Below are 22,203 nucleotides of genomic sequence, written 5' to 3'. Positions count from 1 at the left end.
CACAAAGGGACCAGAACTGGCAAAACAATTAAAGGCTGTCATCACAGAACTACAAAATGCTGGTCTTAATGTGGTAGCAACAGTGTGCGACCAAGGAACAAATAATGTTAACTGCATTAAATTCTTGTTACAAGAAACAAGAGGTATTCTGTTAAGAAAATCAGAAGAACCTGAGGGAAATATTATTTTAATAAATAAACAGGAAATCATTCCCTTGTATGACCCACCTCACTTAATGAAATGTATAAGAAATAATTTAATAACGAAAATCTACTATATAAAAAAGACAACAAAATGCTAATGGCAAAGTGGGAACACATAACTGCACTGCACCAAGAAAACCCAGGCTACAAAGGCATAAGACTGGTGCCAAAATTAACAGACTCCCACTGCATTCCCAGTAAAATTCCACGGATGAAAGTTAAATTTGCTACGCAACTATTCAGCCAAACTGTAGCATCAAATATGGGCTACCTAGCAGGTAAATAAACTTTATTACATAATGTTTTCACATTGCATTATTTTATCGATACTTATATATTATAAAGCTGAAGATTTTTTTGTTTGTATGTTTTCTTAACCATGCTAATCTGAAGAACCAATCCAATCACCAAGGTCGATCAGGTCTAATTTGAAATAATCTTTCACCGTTAGATAGCTCATTTATTGAGGAAGACTAAAAGTGACTTTTAATCTGGGTGCGCGAAGTAGCTTTCACGGGATGCGGTAGAACCGCGGGCGGAAGATTGTATAGTAAAAGTTTTCACAAATTAAAAACTGCTCCCAGTTCAGATTTAATAATAACAAGTTTCTTATTGATGACTAGATGCCATAGTAGCCAGTGTATCTGCCTGCCACAGGAGGTCGCGGGTTCGATTCCCGCATAAGTCAAACATTTATGTGTGTGGGTGTTTCTACATATGTACACTATGTTATGTTATTTATAAAATATTTATATTTATATAAGTTCATTTATTGGTTGTCTGCTGTACCCAAATTACAAGCAAGCAATGCTTTGTTTGGGACTAGATTGCGTTGTAAGAACGTGTGAGGAATATTTATTAATATTTTTTTTCTTATTTTTGCAGAAAAGGAATAATCTCTCAAGATGCGCAAAATACAGCGGACGTCATCTTGTTTTTTGACAAACTTTTTGACTCCATTAACGGAAGCTTCGGGAAAAGGAAGCACAGTAAACCACTGCTGGGACCTGCGACGCCGAACTCAATACATCACAAAACATGGATGGAGGCAAAATATTTTTAAAAATATGAAATTTGTGAATGTAAAACCTCGAATGTGGAGTATGTTCCCACCTTAAGTAACTGGGTATGGACACTAGAAGGAATAGAACTGCTTTTAAAAAATTGCTGCGAAGTACGGAGTGACATCGGTTTGGTTGCGGCATCTGAATCAGGATCCAATAGAAAATTTTTTGGATCGATAAGGAGTCAAGGATGCCGCAACGTAAACCCTACTCCAGATGGATTTGAAGCAGCATTTAGCAGCCTTTAATAAACAGCCTATCTAGTGTCCATGCCCCAGGGACAAATTGTGAGGCAGATAATTGCCACGCTTTGCATGAAGTTCTCATCACAAGCGGGGCCTGCAAAGAACAAATAAATTGTGAGCTCTCTGAGATTCCGGACATTGAATTTACAGCCCTTGAAGACAAAAGCGACCCCCGTATAATTGGGGGGCTACAATATGTTAGCGGTTATTTTATTAAAACCGCTAAGAAGAAAGTCTTCAAGGGTTGTAGTGAATGTAAAAAAAATTTAATGTCCGATCAGGAACACGATTATTTAAAATATAGAGAGTATGCTAATAAAAATGGCTTTGCAGTCCCAGCGACTCTCTCTAAATTGTGTTTCGAATCTGCAGGATATAAATTACACAATAATTAAAAAATGTTTGGAAAAAAAATATTTAAAAGATTTCATCAAAACATTAATATTTATACATTTGAAATTCGATTTCATAAAATGTGAAATTCATAAAGAAAAATTAATAGACTTTTTAATCAATATATCCTGCAGATTCTTTATTTACAATTACTGTAAAGATATTAATAAAATATTAATAAATAGGAGAGAGTGTGATGATGATACGGATTCCTATAAGCTAAAAGCGAAAAAATTATACATGAAATGTTTTAAAAGAAAAAAATAAATTATATTAAAGGTTATCAGTGTTTTATTTATTGAAAAACATCTTATAAATATTAAACAAAAAGAAACAAAAATCTACCTAGACCCAGTAACCACTGCTTTATGTAGCTATATGTATATATATTGACAAATAGTTTCTTAAACCTGCGTTCAGAAGGCGCCACTTGTCTTACTTAGTTTGGTAGTCGAGTTGGACCTCTATTTCATAATATAAAAAGTACTCTGTGGGTTGTGTTGTGTATCCGCACATGATACAAATGTATTAATATTTTTTCCCTGTAAAACTAAATAATTTATGTATTAGACCTAAATATATTGTGGTATTGAATTAAGTGGCTCTATATTATTTATTATATTTGGTTATTTACCTTATCGGTTCCTAATTTTCTCGAAATTTGAGAACACTTTGGAGGATCCAACTAAAAAAAAACTTAAAATGGGTGCAAAATCACTAGCACTATCATTTCATGTAAAAGCAGAATGTAAAGTATCCAAAGCTCGCACTGGGTTGATGAAGTTGCCTCATTACGAAGTTAAAACTCCTGTATTTATGCCTGTTGGAACGCAGGTAGGAAACCTTTGAATGAACAAATATTGTGTGTTATTTTTTACAAAAAGTTAAGTTTTATTAATAAACAAGATTATGATTTTAGGGAACTATGAAAGGACTTTTACCTGATCAACTTGAAAATTTGGATTGCGAAATAATTCTAGGCAATACCTATCATTTAGGGAATAGGCCAGGAACAGAAGTCCTGACAAAAGCTGGTGGACTTCATAACTTCATGGGTTGGAACAGGGCACTGCTGACCGACTCAGGAGGTTTTCAAATGGTATCACTTCTCAAATTAGCTGAAATAACTGAAGAGGGTGTCAAATTTAGATCACCCTACGATGATTCTGAGATCATGTTAACTCCAGAGAAATCTATTGAAATTCAAAATTGTATAGGTATGTTCTTGTAATGCAGTTGTGTCCAATATTTGGTTATAAAATGTATTAAAATAATGATTGACATTTAGGTGCTGACATCATTATGCAGTTAGACGATGTTGTTCAGACAACATTCCAAGATTATGACCGTATAAAGGAAGCTACAGAAAGGACAAGCAGATGGCTAGATCGCTGTCTGGCTGCACATCAGAGGCCTACAGAACAAAGCATATTTCCTATAGTTCAAGGATTGCTAAACCCAGAATTAAGATCTCAGAGTGCAAAAGAACACATGACTAAGGATGTCAATGGATTTGCCATTGGAGGTTTAAGGTAAAGAAGGTTTTAAATATTGACAACTTGTTTCCTAGCATTTATTAACACTTTCGCTGCCCAGCTCACCTATGCAATTCCTATCCACATGCCCAAAAATATTTTGCATAATTACATAACAACCCGGTATTCGAGTCCAACAGCGCAATTGTATCGGAACGGGACCCTTATGCCCGAAAACCCGGCGTCCGGGTTCACTTAAGCTCCGCCCACTGAGCGTAGGGCTACCCAAAATAATTTACTAGAATATAATTATTGTGCATTTTTGATCAGAAAAAAGAAAATAAATCCTGTCTTGTTATTTAATTTATTATGTTGTTAAAGAGACTATTTTTTTAATTTTAACGTACATTATGTTAGAACAGATTTACTTAATATGATTTATCTACATGTTTCTGTAAGCTTTTTTTTTAATCAATACAACGCCGACGTGCTTTGTTTTAACACCTGCATAGGATAACAAAGAAAATAAGTATCTAGTTTTTAGTTTAAATACTCGTAATCTCAAAAAACATGCCGACGCGCTTTGTTTGTCATTTTACGGGCCAGAGATAAAGAACCATAAATCTCGTTATTGCACAAAAGGCGATAGATGCACTTTTGTTTTAACTTTAAAAAAAGTTTTCGGCAAACGATTTCATTTATTTACTTTTGACAACCCTTACAGCTTACTTAGCTATGGACTCGCTATTGGGGTCCTGGGCATGAGCACATGCATCTATAGCTACACATAGCGACAACTCGGTATTCAGGTTGCGGGCATAAGGAATGAACTATGGTTCAACTCGAATCCCGGGTGCTGGGCATCGAGTGTTAATTTATGATATATCATTTATTGAACTTGTTATTTCATTTTAGTGGAGGTGAAGCTAAAGATGACTTCTGGCCGATGGTCAGTTTGAGCACAGGAATACTTGACAATAATAGGCCCAGGTATCTGATGGGCGTTGGTCTGGCAATAGACCTTGTAGTCTGTGTTGCTCTTGGAGTAGACATGTTTGACTGTGTGTTTCCTACCCGTACTGCAGTAAGTTGTAAATAATAATTACATCTTTATGTACCATTCTCATTAAATTATAAACATGTATATTTGAATTTTTACTTTTTTGTACAATGTAGATCATTTATGTTACAGAGATTTGGCTGTGCTCTTGTTTCAAATGGTCAATTGAATTTGAAACAAAAACAATATGAAGCAGATTTAAATCCCATTCAAAAGGATTGCACATGTTCAACTTGCAAAAACTACACTCGGGCATACTTACATAGCATTGTGACAGTGGAAACTGTTGCCTGTCACCTTCTCTCAGTGCATAATATTGCTTATCAGGTAATGAAATTCACTGTTAATTATTAATCCTTATTTTTTAAATATAACTATCCGTTTTCCCGCGGTTTCACCCGCGTCCCGTGGTAACTACTGCCCGTACCGGGATAAAATATATCCTATGTTACCTGGGGATAATGTAGCTTTCGAATGGTGAAAGAATTTTTAAAATCTGTCCAGTTGTTTTTGAGCCTATTCATTACAACCAAACAAACAAAGGTTTCCTCTTTATAATATTAGCATAGACAGCTGACCAGATTCATAATTATGTGACCTGGTGTGTAAATAAATAGGCCTAGAGCTACTTGCTTAGGATGGAATCATAAAGAACAACTTATTACTTTTTAGAGTATTCAGACACATTGTTATTGAAATACATAGTCATGTTTTTAATTATTAACTTCTTCGGCTCCAGACTCAACAATGTAAGATGTAATGATAATATGATCTTTTCAGATGAACCTAATGAGAACCATGAGAGAAAATATTGAAAACGGGACATTTCCCCAGTTTGTCCAAAAGTTTGTTAGTGAGTATTTCACAGATTGTGAATACCCAAAATGGGTGATTGAATCATTAAGTTCCGTTGGAATAAACTTGGTTAAAAACTATTCAACTGTTTCCTTGAAGCTGTTCCTTCCATTATTAAGTTAGTCTTGCTAGATATAGAATAAATAAAAAAGGTAAATATGATAAGCTATTCAATCAGAGCTGCACCTTGATAAGTCTTGTCAAATTCAGACACCAACTACTCTTTGAAGATCTCAGAAATAAAAGCTGGAAGTAACAACAGCTTAATATTCTGAGGCCCAACCATGTGGCTCATGGAACTAAAACAAATGATACCCAAAAAGAATATAAATAAAAGTCCTCTGTTTTAAAAAGTATTGTAAATGTTTATATTATTGCAGTTTTACATAAAGTCATCAGAGTCATTCCCATCATAATTAGTAGACATGTTTTCTGGTTTCATTAAAGTGGAGTAACTTCTTAACTCTGCCTCCTCCTTCTTTCTTTTTTCTTCTTCCTTTTCCTTATCTTTCTTTTCTCTTAAAAGTTTCTTCTTATCTTCTCTTTCTAATCTGTCCCTAGTTTCTCTTTCTATTCTTAAATCTGGGAATGATTCTTTCTTTGTTTTGTTCAGTCGATTAACTATCTCATTAGATCTTTTGGCCACTCTCACTTTTCTGACATCTTTATCTTTGTGAAATGCTACTTGGCCAGCCTGAAATAAGAATAAAATGCATTAATCAGTGTTCTTAATATACAAAACATTAGTTGCACCTTTATTGATGAAAAAACCACTGAAACTATAGCTGTTCCCATAACTCTTATTTAAATAACTTACAATCAAGTCAAAAAAGTTATTTGCTCACCTCCATGCCAGCTGTTTTCTTCAAATTTGACCACATTGTGTACACAATATCAATATCATTCATTTTATTACCCATAATTGAATTTGCTTTGACCAACTGACACGCATCATCCAAAACTGAGTTAGGTATATCATCTATAGTTTGTCCCTAAAAGATAAATATTATTTCTGGTAATAATGAGGAAAATATCTACCAAAATAAATTATTTACTCAATAATATTCTTACGGGAGCCAGTCGAAGGTATACGTGGGCTGATGACACTTTATCTACATGAAACCACACGTCTTCAGGCCAACCCCACTTTATAAGGTCTTCATCTGGAAGCAACAGGTAGAAGTATGCGTTCATATAATTCTGAGGAGCTTGGAACTATACTTCGGTGAGCTAATAGCAGTTTAAGTTATGATACTGATATGTATGCTTACTTTCATGTTTGTCGGCACCCATGAAAAGAGTAACAGCTGGAGATACTACGTTACTAGTGAAATAAAACACCATGTTTGCAAATTTCCTTTGATTGTTTGTGTATAATGGTGCAATCCTGTAAAATTAACAAAATATGATTCCACTACTGCCGAACCTGAAAAATCTGTCAGAACTCATCTGTCGTATTTCCGACGTTGACATAAGGTGAAAATGACATTACAACTTTTTTATGGCTCATTATCAAGAATCTTTAAACTTACTGGACTGGGCGAACACGTAATCTCTTTTGCCATAGCCAGTTTTAAATAAGTTATACGGTTCTCGCTGTTCCTCGTGGTTTTTCATTCGCTTCCCGTACCCGGTTACAATGTAGCCAAGTATGTCAACCGGTGATAGTGTATGTAGCTACCAACAGTGTGGTTTAATATTATTTCGGTTTAAAAACAACTCACTGGAACGCGAACGCCACATGCGTGAACTATCTGTATAATCTGTAGACAAACGCTTGGATGACAAAAATACGAAAGACTAGGCAGTATGGTCGAAAGACTTTAGCCTGCCCTAAGAGCAGATAAAATAAAAACTATGGATGACACTGATGACAGCTAATGACGGATGACATTTATTTATATTTCGTGTTTATTTCACAAACAATATCAATGGTGTAGTGGCGAAAAATAAGTATTCATTAGCGATTTCGTTACAGTTTTCGATTGTATTTAGTGTTTAACTAATTAAATCAAAACAACGCTTAAAATGGGAAGTCCAGAAAGAGAACTATGTCCACCACCTTCGGAGGAAGACGAATTGACTCTCCCTAGGGCAAGCATCAATAAAATGATAAAGGAATTGGTCCCTTCCGTGCGAGTAGCTTTTGAGTCACGAGAACTTATTTTGAACTGCTGTACGGAGTTCATACATTTGCTGAGTTCAGAGGCCAACGAAGTTTGCAATCAAAGCAATAAGAAAACCATAAATGCGGAGCATGTCCTGACAGGTAATTTAGTAAATTACTTTTGTAGTCAGTCAAAGCTGAAAAAGGTGACGGAATAATTGTAATTGCCTTATATTAATTTCTTGCAGCCCTGGACAGATTAGGTTTTAGTGACTATACCCTTGAAGCAGAGGCTGTTTTGAAAGATTGTAAAGCTGTAGCTGCTAAGAGAAGAAGGCAAAGCACTCGACTTGAAAATCTTGGAATACCAGAGGAGGAACTATTAAGACAGCAACAAGAACTTTTTGCTAAGGTAAGGATTCAAATAATTTGGTACCATTTGGTTACAAGAAGTTTTTGCTGCCTAGAGCCCCAGTCTGTTCAATTTCAATATTGACTATCAAAATTAGAGTTATACCTTACTTCTTGAAGTAGATTATGATGTATTCCTTATTTCCAGGCAAGAGAAGAACAAGCAAAACAAGAACAACAACAGTGGTTGTTGTTACAGCAACAGGGACTAGTGGGAGCTGAAGGAGTGCCACAGCCGTACGTCCCACCTCCCCCAGGACCTAGAATTGACGACGAGGAGGATGATGATTACTCTTAGGTGTAAAACACATGTTTTTTATTAGTTTTCCATACAAGGTAATAAAACAATAACATGATGGATATTTAAGTAACAATTAAAACTATTGACCTACCTTCATGTATTAAAGTTGTAATTATACAGATAATAAATGTATCCACCAACAAAACTATACTCTTTACTTGCCAATCACTTTCTAACCTGTGATATGCCTGTGATTGTTGTTATGTCAGATAAGTTACAGCTTGTTTATAAACAGCCAATTTACATTTAACAATATGGTATCAACAAAATGAGCAGTGATTATTCTATGGTGATTATAATAAGAAATACAAAAGACCTAAACAAAATACTTCTGCAACCACAAATCCAGGAACTTCTGTAAGTATAACCATGACTATGTTACATTACTTTTATATGAATTTTAAGATTGTAAGGTATTACACCCCATATAAGGTGCATGGTAAGGCTCTGTGTGAAATCAGCAGATTCCATTTAGGCAGGATGGAGCTGGAGGATCATTGATATAAATCACCTCTTTGTCCACAAATACAAAACTGAGTTTATGTAATAGTTTGGTTTAGCAAATCTTTTATTTTTTCTGAAATATGAAGTTAAGGAGAGATTCTATTGTTTAAATACACTACTTTTAAATTACAGACACCAAGAAATAGACAAATTGAAACTGTAAAACATCAACCCCAACCTTTATGTGCATTGTTGGCAAAAGACTCAGAATGGGTAGATATATTGCAGACGTCTCAGTCGGACACCGCAAGGTCCTCTACAAATGTATCTGATGAGGAAGAAGTGCTACAGCTTGTAAATAGTTTCAAATCCTTATTAATCTAGGATTATAAAGGATATCTCAGATTTAACTTGTTTCGTAATGACTGGTTATTTTTAGGTAGAATGTGAAGATGGGCCTCAAATGAAACCACTAGCTATAATGTTTCCTGGATTACTAGACAAAGATCCTAAAACCCTACAGGGCATGCTCACCAAAGCTATGTCAACGACTGAAGTAACAAGGCATTTAGTTGATCTTGGTCAAAAAGCCAATTTTACCTTTATGAAAAAAGCGGACCGCTTGATTCCGCCTGATAAGGTAACTAACGCGCGGCAGTGGATACGTAGATATGCTCTTCCTATATAAAAAGTTTTAAATTAGTTTCCGATCCACCGACCGTGGTATCATCTGTTTATCGGAAGAACAGCAATAATTTATTAGGTAGTAATTTTATGTAAGTATACCATTGTGCCATATCCCATTCGTGTTACAAATGTTGATGGCGTCCAGTCAGACTGTCGGCAGCTGTTCTCTCTTAAGGAGATCAGCCAGCTGCGCACAGTACAAATATTAGAAAGCACAAGCATAGCTCGCTGGAACGGCAAATCCGATACGACCGGAGAAAAATCCGGTGCAGCACTGACATTAACGTGCTCTCCAATGCACGAGTGTTACAATGACGAACTTCCAGTCTAGGCTGTTTTATGAACAAAGCAATTTGGCCCGACCCGGAAATCGAGCACACTATGCAGCTACTAGACAACCACCGGTAAATAGGTAATGGATGGCAAACCGTTGAGCGAACCTGGGTTCGATTCTAGGTCAGGCATGAACCTAACTTAAATTTTTATAAAGTTTGGTGTACTTTATAATCGTGTAAGTATTTTAGACATGAACAACTGATGCAAAAAAGCTTGTTGAGGTAACGTGGACTTAAAGCTGATGCAGTCTGGTACGAACATTACATAGGTACCTAGTCGGAATAAATTCTAAAAATATCATAAAATGCACATTTTACTATTTATTGTATTTATGTGATAAAAAAGCATGAAAACTTTTCCAGCGGGTATCAAACCCACACCCGCGGAGGAATACTTCTCGATGTCATTCTAGGATACAGTGAAATAAAAATACCAATTATATTCTATAATGTATTGTTGTTTACAGCAATGGATGGAAAGTTTGACTGAAAACAGCAATTCATATTGTTCTGTAAACTCTGGACTACTTAGCAACTGTAAGTAATTTTAACAATTTTACCTGTAATATCAACAAACAATAAAAAATATTCACTCAATTTTTACGTCTTTCTCTTTACATAACAATATTTGCAAAGTTTGTTATTACAAAATAACTATTTAAAAAGGTATATCAAGCGATTATGAAGCAGACTGTGAAATCGCTGACGTCGAATGGAATGAAAATAAAATTAAGAAGAAAAGGAAACACGTTGGAAGCACAAATCAATCAACCCCAGAAGAATATAGCTCACATGATGTAATAAACGGCAGGTACCTCATCAAGTAAGAATAATTATGTTGTATAGCTTTCACCATTACCTAGAATAATACTTGGATTTACACCATCGTCCTTTTGCAGAAATGAAGATTGTAATAAAAAGTAAAGCAAGAAAAATAATATCATACAACGATTTATATAAAAAACAATATTGTGAAACTATATATCATTATACAAATCTATAACTAGACATTGTTTCATTTAAAAATAAATTTCAGGTTACATAAAGTTGTTTAAATAATCATTTATTGTGATGAAAACACACTTCAGCATAAATTCGCAAGTTAAGTGAAGTTTATACATTTAAATGGTAGGTAAATCTGCATCACAGAAATGTTAAGGCCACGTTGTGTCGCGCTTTCAGTTTATGAACATTGAGAACTGAAAATATTATTATGTGTATTTATTATGTAAACAAAACAAGGTTCTATTTATTCTGAAAAGTGCGTTTTCATCCTATAAATAGTATACACGCATATTTATTATGGTTTACTAAGTACAGATATACAAAGACACCCTTTAGCATTATAAATCTGGTTCAAGTTCCTTACCACATTTCAGTGAGTCTTTGTAATAATAAGTACACAATCAGAAACCGCATGCTAGAAAAAGACTGCAATAACAAACAACTTCAATTCTGGGTTTTCAATCACATCACAAAAATAAGGAGATTACTGTCAAACATTCAAAATTTTATATCGCAAATGTGTAGCTGCATATCAGATTATAGATAGATATTTAAAAATCAGTAACATGTACAATAATTAAAGAAAATTAATCCTTATCACTACGAACACATGAGCAAAACACATTTATTAAGAATATACTATACATACATAGATATCTATACATACTGATCCTGGTAGTTTCATTCCTATTTACATTTTATTGTTTTAGAATAATATAATCTTTAACGATTCTTTTCGAGACATACCCTAGAATGATTATAAAATTCAAACATATAACCACGTCACCACGAAAGCTTTCACGTAATCAGGCCCTGTTTAAATAATTTATATATTTGTTAGTTTTGTTTAACAATGTCATTTACATAATAAGTGTAATTTTAAAGATAATTTAATAATATATGAAGAATTACAATAATTACTTTTTGTCCACTTGCCATTGTACTAGAAAAAGGAGTCCTTAAATGTGATGTCGAGTTGGATATAGCGATACGGTTAAATGACGATTAAGTTAGTTGTTTGTACAAAGTCATAATATATTGGTATTATGTATATAAGGCTATAAAATCTATTGCTATTTAATAATTTAGAATAAAGTTACCGTCTATGCACGCTATATTAAAAAAGCTATTTTCGTTCCACTTATACTGTAACTCTTGGGCGCTTTATCTAGGGATACGACACGTTCAAGCGACACTGACGACATCACATAAAATAATGTGGCATCGATAACTCTGGCAGATATGAAACATCAAAAATATTTTAATGGGTATGGTTTCCGCATCAAAATGAGATTGTATCAAGAGTTTTGTTAAACCTGCTAATACTGACATTAGCCTCTTCAAAAATAAAATGCAAAATCAATTAAAATAAAAATAACTTTCCCACATACTAGTTTCGAAGTTCATCTCATCAGTGTAGATATTAAAATAATTATTTAGATAAACTTAAAGAAATAATCTGAAACACAATAAAAAAAATGTGAGGGACACCTATCGTATTCGTGATGTTGCCATGCCGCTCAGCGTTCGCATCCTAGCCTCAGTCAGATACATGATACACAGATACCGCACTTGCTGTCGATAAGTATCTATTATACTATCACTGCTACATTCAAAATTCCAAAGGCTCTAATCATGACTACGACATTATAAATCACTACTGCATTACAAAAATACAATAAATCTATAAAATGTCTATTTTGTCACGAGAAATTAATTGCCTATGAGTGAGGACTCATAATGCCACCCACAAACCACTTGCTACTATGTATTTCAAGAAAGCTCTGTACTGTATTAACATCTTAAAAACTATAATGAGTTAATGACATAAATACCAGTTTGTATTGAGCAGTATTGGTTTATGTTTGCGCATACAAGCAGGCACTGTTCACTGCAACATTATACTTATTTATTTAAGCGTATTTTGTTAAGGCAATATTAATTTCATTTGTGGTTTAGGATGGTAGACTAGTTATCATGTATAACTTTTTATTGTAAACAAGGTGTACCTAAGTCGATTCTATAATATACATCCATTAACGCGATACAATTAATTATACAAAGAACAAATACATATTTTAAAAAATGATTCTGGCTAGGGCCTCATCTGTTTACTAATTTTTAGGTAATAATAATTACCTACCAACTATCAAAAATCATAAAATTTGTAGTTTATTATTATTCTATAAGATATATTCATTTAGTGTTAATCTCAACAAAAGTAGCGTCATTAATCATTCTTTATAGTCAGTTTTTTTGTATGCTTTATAGAAATCCCTATAAAATTACAACTTTATTTAAATAGATCAGCAGCAATTTAAATTATTAAATATGCCTGTGGATTCCTTTGCAGGTTGTCTCTAGTTTCAATTTGTTTATACAATTATAATATTGAAATTCAAACTTGTTCATAATAATTATATTATTTATGTTATATAATATAGAAATATTTTAGGCAATATACATAATATTTAATTTACCCACAAACATTTAGATATAAAAAATCGAGTAATTTCAGCCAATTCAACAAAGTGCTATGGATTGAATGCTTAATAGAATATTGGCTAAAGCCTATATATTTTGTATATAATTTACTGTGTTTGATCTGGAAATCTGTCACTTGTATTACCAAGCTAGCGTGGCTTTCTTTGGTTCTATGATTTCTTTCGATTATATTCTTAAAAATCTATAATCAATATATTTTCAGGGCGAAGTTCACCCATAAGTAAATTAAGTAACTTACAACATTCATAAAGGTCAACTCAGTACAAAAGTGTTTATATCCATTGTACTATGTTAATCTCGCGAGTCCATGGTCTATGTAGGCACTAATGAAAATTTGTTGATTACTATCTGATTAGTATTTTGTATCTTTAGAAGCATGATTATTACATTATTCAAAAATACAAATTTAATAAGTATTGAAAGGCTTATCTTTACTAGATTTTTAGTGATTATACAAATATACCTACATTTTAACACAACCGTGTGAAACCGTGAGAAGGTTTTTGTATCATTATTTAATACTCTTCCTAATGTAATCATTTTTTATATTTTGCTATAACTGATTACTTTTAATGTAACAACACTTGGCTCAATGTATGTCTAAACATGTTATTGTTGATGTGACTGAACTTGGAATTCTAGTCAGTTTTAAGCTGCCATAAGTAGGTAACATTTTGTCTGATAAGGAGAGTGTAGTAGACAGCTAATGGATCAAACCAAAATCTTAAGAAGAACCATAAAATAAAGACTACACTAGTTCTGACACATCAACACTACCACAAGCACAATCATGTAGAAGTATCCCATGTAATTTTACGTCAATACTACAGATTCCAAAATGTACAATACACCTCAAATTAAAATCAACAGAAATAACCCTACACATTATCTATTACACTATTATATAACATTAAAATCAATTATTATTGCATCATTAAGATTACAACATTATTAAATAACTGTATTATGTAAGCTAGTATTCACCAAATTCCTCTTGGGAACGATTTTTCTGCCGACTGAGATGTTATGCATGAAATGAAGACGTCCATAGTTAAGGGAGGAGGGAGCGAGCAGGATCAGATTTAGTGAGGAGCACGCCACCGAGCAGCGCGAGCGCCGCGGCGGCCGCCAGGCGTCACGCGCGCGGCCGCACGGCGGCGCCCGAGCCGCGCGCGCACGCGCACCGTCATTGCGTCGGCTTCAGAGCTGCCATCTTGCGGCCGCGCGCTCGCGCCTCCTGCCGCGACGTCGTGTACTCGAACCAGAGTACATTGGGTATCAGCGTTGTATCTCTTATCATCAACATTTCACATAGTTTTCTGAAAAATAATAATAACATATTTTATTATGTACCAATAATAATTTTATTTCAGGGCAACAATAACTTAGTTACAATAAAAAAGTCTTAATACCGAGACAACACTTATACTTTGAAGTAATTTTGTATGAATATAATAATATTAATTAAAAAACAAATTTAAAAGCAGCTTAAATGAGTGCTGTTATACTATATTTTGATGATTATATAAAAAATATACTTACAATGATACTAGCTGTGGAAACAGTGGTGTGAAAACTCTGTGAACTATTGCAAACCATAGCGTTGCAAAAATAAATCCAACTATTCCACCGACTACAACTTGGGATGTAGTGTGATAGTGTAAGTATACCCTAGCAATGCTTACTAGCAACGCTAGGAACATACAGCCGCCAACTATAATCACCCTCCATAATGCTGATATTATACTATTATTATTTATATGGTGTAATCTGAAAATTAAAACATTTTTTAGGTCAGCCTTGGGTATAAAACAAAAGGTATGTAACAATTCATAGGCAATTAAAGTATATATGCAACATTATTTGATCATATAAGATTTATGTTGAATATGGCTTTTAGAAATATGGCTTGCAGAGTACTTATTTAAACTCATCAAACAGGAAGATTAGATTTGCAGTTTGCATTTTCAATCTGCTATTATTTTAGGTATCCCATTGCAGGGTTATTTTTACATCTAAAGCCTATCTTGCCTTTTAATTTATAAAAAAGTTTAACTCACCTGATTAATACAAAATATAGAACATAAATACTAAAGAACCAAATAAATTGAGCATGTGATGATGGCATTCCATATTCATTGTATAGATGGCCTCTTGACAAAGGTCTGGCTTCACATACTATGTGTTTCAATATTATATTCAACACCTCATTCACCAATGTGCCAGTAAAAAAAGTTATCTGAAAAAATTAATGTATGGGTAATTATGCATTTTTAAGTACCACTTACTGTTTATTTGCTGCTAATGTTCTATGTAATATTTTGCTTAGGGGGAAGTCGGGTAACTCATTACTTGTTGAAACCATAAAATCTTGAATAGAGTTAAAAAATAATTAAAATCAAAATACATATCACTTGGCATACAAAACCTAGTAGATATTTGATAAATAAATAAATTGAGACAATAACCCCAGTCAGGATATTAGACAGGAGTCAAGGCATGAAAGTAAACATTTTGAATTAATACAACTACACTACTTACAGTGTGAAGATCACGACGAAACAAAATAAGGGCAACAAACCCAGCACCAATACCAAATGGGGACAGGCTAATAAGTGCGAAGAACTTTCCAAGCCAGTCTCCTGCAAACATAGAAATGTGTTATCAAAAGTAGTGCATATAATAGCTATAAGATACAGAATCAATCTTATTCACTTACCCTTTGGGTATTCTACTAAAGTAAGAGCTAGTGGTTGCCATTCGATATCACCGTTATTATGCAAAACATCACTCATAGATATGGCCTCTTCCTCCATTTTCGCTTCATTTGCTAGAACCCTACAAAAGTATCATGCTATTGCCAACACCAGTTTTATAATATACTAAAGATAAATATTAAATTCTGGGATACAAACTCAGTTTAACCACAACACGGCCGATAGCATAGCACGACACGAAACAAGTTTTTTGACAAGTATCTCGCACTCGGAACTCGGAACAATCAATCAAACCGATGACAGTCACCGTGTGTTGCCAATGTGAATATGCCAAGAATATTCAGGGGCTGGTTTCTACTGGATTCCAAGCTACAACAAGCATTAACAATTTGCACCGCAAATGTGCTATTGCTATATTAGCTAGTGCTATATTACTGGTATAGTTACCTATACCAGTAATCACATTTTATAACACATTTTGAAAGCTCAATCTACAAGCGTCTTGGTGTATGTCATGGATACAGATGTTCCCTAAGGCCACCTACAGACTTACAGGAATTGGCTTGGACACGACTGACATTACAAGTACATATCTGCAGCTGGATGCAGATTATCGGACAGACGCAACTTTGACAGATCAGAAATGGGTGTCTGTGTATTAGGCAAACAGCACAGTCATAGTCAGTCTCAATTATTATTTTACTCTTTGGTCAGTCTGATAAACGTATTTGATGGAAGAAAGGGGAAATACATATTTTAAATCTTACCACACTGCGCTTTGCTAGGAGTGTAATCGGGATTAAAGCCTGGCAACCTTGTGCAGTTCTTTTGTGGATTCGTCGTCAAAATAAAGAGGGCTAAAATTCTTGAATAATTGGATTTTACTTGAAAAATTACAAAACATATAAAATGGCAGACTCAGATGTAGTGGACTTGGATTTAACAATCGATAATTTAGTTCCGAAGAGTCCCGAAAGGTAATTATATATTAATGTATACAAGTCTTATAAATGTGAAAATATGCCAAAGTCCTTCATGTTTTTTTGAACATATTTCTTAGTAATTTTGAAGTATGAAGCATATTTCTTTGCTTTCTACATTAGCAAATAAACCAAGTCTTAACAAAGGGGTTGCATTGACATGACCTACATAAGGTACAATAGCCTGATCATGTGTGTGGGATGCATGGATATGCATATGATATCAAAGCCATATATTTTGCATTTCTGACGCATTACTAGCAACATAAATAACTGTCGCAACTTCTGACTTTCATCCAAGCATTGCTAAGGCTTGAATGTTCATGACAATTTTCATTTAAGACTGATTCAGCATCAATCAGCTGTGAATGTGTCATGCACTTTTCTGCAAAGTTTAGATAACAATAGTGATTACATTGTAATGCAGTGAATGATGGCCTGCCTTTCTTGTTTTGTTTTGAGATTTTGGTCCAAGCCTTAAAAGTCTTTCTGTAACTGTTTTAGGGTGGCTGAAGAAAAGAAGGAAAGTGGTAATCATTTGTATAAATTCAAAAATTACAAGGGAGCCCTGGCTATGTACGATGAAGCTATACAACTGTGCCCTGAGAATGCAGCATACTACGGCAACAGGTCTGCATGCTACATGATGCTGGGCATGTACAAGAAAGCCCTCGATGATGCTGTGAAAGCAGTCACTCTGGATTCTACATTTACAAAGGGTTATATCCGCATGGCCAAATGTTGCATCGCATTGGGTAATTATTATCTGTTTATGACCTTTAATTATAATTTGACACAAAATATTCAAGGATATGATGAGCAACATCTTAAGACCTAGATACTAACTGCCTTATGTGCTAAGGTTAAATATTCAGTGCTAAACTGTTAGTAGCTGCAAACTAATATGATTGCAGTATGATGGATAGGTTTGCACTAATTGTTTTGAAAATTACATCATTGTATAAGTACTGAATAGTGTTTATACTAACATCATGTTGGCTCATTGATTTAATCAAGTACTTATCAGTCTTGCGGGGAACCTTACCTATTTATTGGTTTGTATGTGGGAAATGAAGATAAGAGAATTAATCATGTTAGCATGTTAATGTTGTGGTCTAGCCTTGTGAATATGTCAAGCATTGTGAGGTTTTGTAGTTATTTAAATTTGTAATGTGTAAACATCTGTTTCAATATTTATTCAGTATAAGTTGCGTTCAAGTTGAGCTAATTTTTGCATTTATCTCATTTATACTAATTACCTACTAGTTTCTCACTGAAACTTTTCAGCCAAAACAAGACTTTAAGCCTTTGTTGCTCCTTTCAGTTTTGACTCAAATTGAAAATTAGACATATTTAAATACTATTGAATATAAAGGGCCTTACTACAAAATCTTTAAACCCTGTTTTACACTTGTCTAATAAAATTTTGGCTGCAAAATGAACCATATGTCAACATCATTATTTGTCATTTTTTTAGACAAGGCATAAACTGACGTTTAAAAGTTTTTGTGGTAAGACGGAAAAAGTTTAAGGCACCTAGAAACTTAAAGTTTCTATAGGCATTAAGTACTCATCAGTTTGAGCGATTAGTGAATGTAACCCTTCAATGTACGTTATCAGGAGACCTGTCGGGCGGCGAGCAGGCGGTCCGGCGAGCCATCGAGCTGGGCGGCGCCGAGTGCGCGTCCAGCGAGCGGCGTGCGCTGGAGACGCTGCGCAAGCTGCACGAGGACGCTCAGCGCGCCATGGAGGCCAACGACTACCGTCGCGTGGTCTTCTGCATGGACCGCTGTCTTGACTACAGTCCCTCTTGCACTAAGTGAGTCCATATCACTACCTAGTATAAAACAAACTCACTCTGTCCCTTCGTACGCTTTAATCTTCTAAACCGTATCGTAATCTCTACGCAACGGATTTTGATGCGATTTTTTTTATAGATAGAGTGTTTGAAGAGGAAGGTTTGTATGTATATTAACATCTGTTAAATAGTGGGGAAATCCCGTGCTCAGCCAGGGTGGGTCGCTAGTTTAATAAAACACTGTTTCATAGTGAGTGCAGCTCACATATTCATATATCATAAGGTTAAGATGTGCACTTATTTCACATGTTGATAGTTAAGTACACTATTTATATGCTTGTTTGAAGCTGTTATTGGTTTATAGTGGTTGCAATTATTGCACTTGTTTCTATTCTTTTTTTTAAGCATTTCACTAATCTAATACTGTTTATTATTTCCAGGGCGAAGCTCACAAAAGCAGAATGTTTAGCAATGCTTGGGCGCTGTCAAGAGGCTCAAGAAATTGCAAACGATTCGTTAAGATTCGACAGTTTTGATACTGAGGCTATTTACGTGCGCGGACTCTGCCTTTATTTTGAGGTAGCAAACATTTCTTTACAAGTATGAAATAAATCTAGTTTATATCAATAACTAAACAAAAACTCATTTTTTCAGGATAAAGATGAACAGGCATTCAAGCATTTCCAACAAGTTTTAAGACTTGCTCCAGATCATAAGAAGGCTATGGAAACTTACAAAAAGGCGAAACTGCTCAAGCAAAAGAAAGAGGAAGGTAAACTGACACTTTTATAAATTACAAGACAATCCTGTAATAGTTGTATACAAGTCACATATTTTCGATTTCCATGACTTCATTACACACTCATAAATAATCAAACAATGCAAATTGACTTGATTTAACTGTTTGTTTCATGGTCATTACAGGTAATGAGGCATTCAAAATGGGCAGATGGCAGCAAGCTTTGAGCCTGTATAATGAAGCTTTGACTATTGACAAAAACAATAAAATTGTCAATGCCAAGCTGTACTTCAACAAAGCCACAGTTTGTGCAAAACTGAACCAGATTAAAGAAGCCGCTGAGGCTTGCACAGCTGCCCTTGAATTAGATGAAAACTACGTGAAAGCTCTACTTCGACGTGCTAAATGTTACACTGAACTCGGCGAATTTGAAGAGGCTGTCAAAGATTATGAAAAACTGTATAAGATTGATAAGAGCAAGGAAAACAAGCAACTGTTGCATGAAGCGAAAATAGCTCTTAAGAAATCGAAACGCAAAGATTACTACAAAATACTTGGCATTGATAAGAGTGCATCTGAAGATGAAATCAAAAAAGCTTACAGGTAAGTTAATGGGGAACATAAAAACCCTTTTTAAAACTGACAGCGAAAACCATTAATCTTCGACAGATATCCAATGCCTCGTGAGTTGACTCATAATCGAGCGTTTTGGTCACGCCCACCATATGTCTTTGACCTAGAAAAAGGCTCCTAACCTACCTGCTTTATTTCATCTCTGCTCATCTTTCCTTCCTCCGTGGCTATGACATACATAATACATAGATGGTCAACCCATCCACGACTTACCGCGCCAAGCGCTTTCTATCGATATGATCAGAGAACCCTCGCGGCTAAATAAAAATATCAGTATTTATAAAAGTTGAATGTTATATCAGGAAGCGTGCCCTGGTGCACCACCCGGACCGCCACGCGGGCGCGCCGGACACGGAGCGGCGCGAGCAGGAGCGGCGCTTCAAGGAGGTGGGCGAGGCCTACGGCGTGCTCAGCGACCCCAAGAAGCGCGCGCGCTACGACCACGGCCAGGACCTCGACGACGACGGCTCCGGCATGGCAGGTGCGTACTCTACCCGTTTATAGTCCTAGTCATAGTTTTTGTCGTCACGGAATATTGCGCTAGTGGCTGCAGAAGTAGCGCGTAGAAATCAATTCTAGGTATCAGCGTGTAGCGGGATTAGGGGAAGGGGTATGGACACATGCGCGGAGTTTAGTTTCGGAACGTCATCGACTACAGTTCTCAAAAAGATGATCCCATATCTCTTAGAAGCCACTTGGTTAGCACATTAAAAAAAAGATTGAGTTTGTGAAGCAGCTATCTGCTATTGTTATCTACCTAATAATTTAGTTTTTTGTGTTTATTATAGTCAAGTTCTAGAGGTTTATTTGTTTATATTTCAGATATTGACCCTAACGTCGTATACCAGACTTTCTTCAACCGCGGTGGCCAGCATTTCGATTTTCATTCAGGCGGTGGGTTCCCGGGAACTGCTTTCAGCTTTCAATTTGGTTAATTTCCTTATTTCCGTTTCATAAAACAATTTTGACAATCAACAAATGTTATGCATAAATTAATAAATTTGTATGTGTACTTTATAGAATTAAAAAAGTATAGTTCTAGCTGAACACATATACATCATTCCACATTAAAAATGTAAATGTTTCTGAAAGAGTGATTGATTTTTGGCAAAAAATTTGGTTTTATTTTTTCCTTTATATGAACAGATAAAAGGAGTGCTCTGTTTAAATACTTATGTGACTGCCATACACTATCACGACAAACTGTGAACAAGTATGTTGTCGGGCACATTGAACTTGTAACAATTGTACATTAATGGTGTTGCGTTCAGAACTCTAGTACCTAATTATTATAATAATGACTGATTTGGTTAAGTGATTTTTTGATTGTTAGCCCCACAAGCCTAGTTGTGTGAACATGCTTTATGTAATTAAGGGCTGATTTTTCAATCGCCAGATAACTTTTATCTGAGGAATATTTTTAACGTTTTGACAGGTTTTGTATGGAAAATATGTCAAACCGCCATATTTATTCCTCAGATAGAGGTTAACTGATGATTGAAAAATCGGCCCTTAATAATAAAACTAGAAAATAACTAACTACCTCGGGATTTTTAATGTATTGCCCCCTGTCTGCCCGAAGGTTGTTAAATAAGTGAAAGGAAAAATACGAAAATCTTTCAAAAAATGTATAATAACTAAAACATTTATCTGGTTAAAAATACCCTGCCAAACAATAGAATTGATAGCTGATTTATTTTAATTCGAATTTTAATGTTGTGTCCTGGATGAGCAGAACAGAGTCCATTCTCTTTCATCTTCTTTGAGTCGGAAATACATGATTGTTATATTTATGTATGTGTAAGTAGATACAAGAATTTCAAGTTGCTGTTTGCAAAATGAAAGTAATCTGAACATATTTACTCTATCTGTATATAACAAAGAAAATAATGCGTGAAAATGTAAACTAAGAATGTATTTTGTTTAATCCCTTGTTTAAGATTGGGTATTGTGTTCAATCATCAAGTAGAATTAAATAATCTAGTTATACCTAGCTTATAACTGATCAAGTTTCAAAAATAAATAGTTATAAATCAAGAACTTTCACAGTAGTTTTAATGTTATACATGAATGGAACTCAATTACTTATTGCATGGAAATAAATGAATCCTAACTGGATACTTTCATTTTTATTTTGTTAACCCTTTGAATAATAATTATGCGAATATTTTATAGTATGTAATACAAATATGTTATGGAGGGAGAGAACCTAGATGCCGGCGGCAGTGTTGTAAGATTACAAATAA

General features: G+C 34.7%; 6 protein-coding genes across 6 annotated transcripts; 4 read left to right on the top strand and 2 right to left on the bottom strand.

Moving 5' to 3' along the window:
- The first annotated feature begins 1,867 nt into the window (after positions 1-1,867).
- On the top strand, positions 1,868-5,433 carry LOC110379412 (queuine tRNA-ribosyltransferase catalytic subunit). The gene is made up of 6 exons (XM_021339083.3): positions 1,868-2,739; positions 2,825-3,122; positions 3,194-3,437; positions 4,296-4,464; positions 4,573-4,767; positions 5,221-5,433. The coding sequence occupies exons 1-6, from the start codon at positions 2,608-2,610 to the stop codon at positions 5,416-5,418; spliced, it is 1,236 nt and encodes a 411-aa protein (XP_021194758.3). The 5' UTR covers positions 1,868-2,607; the 3' UTR covers positions 5,419-5,433.
- Positions 5,434-5,639: 206 nt separating this feature from the next.
- LOC110379413 (coiled-coil domain-containing protein 25) lies at positions 5,640-6,764 on the bottom strand. Its single transcript, XM_021339084.3, has 4 exons — positions 6,567-6,764; positions 6,367-6,458; positions 6,141-6,287; positions 5,640-5,989 (listed from the first exon to the last, which is right to left on the bottom strand). Exons 1-4 carry the CDS (start codon positions 6,637-6,639, stop codon positions 5,678-5,680), a joined length of 624 nt encoding a protein of 207 aa, XP_021194759.1. The 5' UTR covers positions 6,640-6,764; the 3' UTR covers positions 5,640-5,677.
- Positions 6,765-7,175: 411 nt separating this feature from the next.
- Positions 7,176-8,259, top strand: LOC135116535 (protein Dr1). Its single transcript, XM_064035249.1, has 3 exons — positions 7,176-7,564; positions 7,651-7,814; positions 7,962-8,259. The coding sequence occupies exons 1-3, from the start codon at positions 7,324-7,326 to the stop codon at positions 8,109-8,111; spliced, it is 555 nt and encodes a 184-aa protein (XP_063891319.1). The 5' UTR covers positions 7,176-7,323; the 3' UTR covers positions 8,112-8,259.
- A 450-nt stretch (positions 8,260-8,709) lies between these two features.
- LOC110379409 (uncharacterized) lies at positions 8,710-10,586 on the top strand. Its single transcript, XM_064035251.1, has 4 exons — positions 8,710-8,912; positions 8,998-9,198; positions 10,048-10,117; positions 10,247-10,586. Exons 2-4 carry the CDS (start codon positions 9,022-9,024, stop codon positions 10,405-10,407), a joined length of 408 nt encoding a protein of 135 aa, XP_063891321.1. The 5' UTR covers positions 8,710-8,912; positions 8,998-9,021; the 3' UTR covers positions 10,408-10,586.
- Positions 10,018-16,088, bottom strand: LOC110379407 (dolichyldiphosphatase 1). The gene is made up of 5 exons (XM_049852480.2): positions 15,810-16,088; positions 15,632-15,732; positions 15,151-15,329; positions 14,633-14,860; positions 10,018-14,409 (listed from the first exon to the last, which is right to left on the bottom strand). Exons 1-5 carry the CDS (start codon positions 15,904-15,906, stop codon positions 14,277-14,279), a joined length of 738 nt encoding a protein of 245 aa, XP_049708437.1. The 5' UTR covers positions 15,907-16,088; the 3' UTR covers positions 10,018-14,276.
- Positions 16,089-16,594: 506 nt separating this feature from the next.
- On the top strand, positions 16,595-22,075 carry LOC110379406 (dnaJ homolog subfamily C member 7). The gene is made up of 8 exons (XM_021339077.3): positions 16,595-16,784; positions 17,292-17,542; positions 18,408-18,606; positions 19,026-19,164; positions 19,240-19,357; positions 19,510-19,927; positions 20,260-20,438; positions 20,780-22,075. The coding sequence occupies exons 1-8, from the start codon at positions 16,717-16,719 to the stop codon at positions 20,890-20,892; spliced, it is 1,485 nt and encodes a 494-aa protein (XP_021194752.1). The 5' UTR covers positions 16,595-16,716; the 3' UTR covers positions 20,893-22,075.
- The last annotated feature ends 128 nt before the right edge of the window (positions 22,076-22,203 follow it).

Source organism: Helicoverpa armigera, chromosome 6, assembly GCF_030705265.1.
Source record: "Helicoverpa armigera isolate CAAS_96S chromosome 6, ASM3070526v1, whole genome shotgun sequence".
NCBI lineage: Eukaryota > Metazoa > Arthropoda > Insecta > Lepidoptera > Noctuidae > Helicoverpa > Helicoverpa armigera.
Note: the sequence above shows the minus strand (reverse complement) of the source record. Positions and strands in the feature narration are given on the sequence as shown.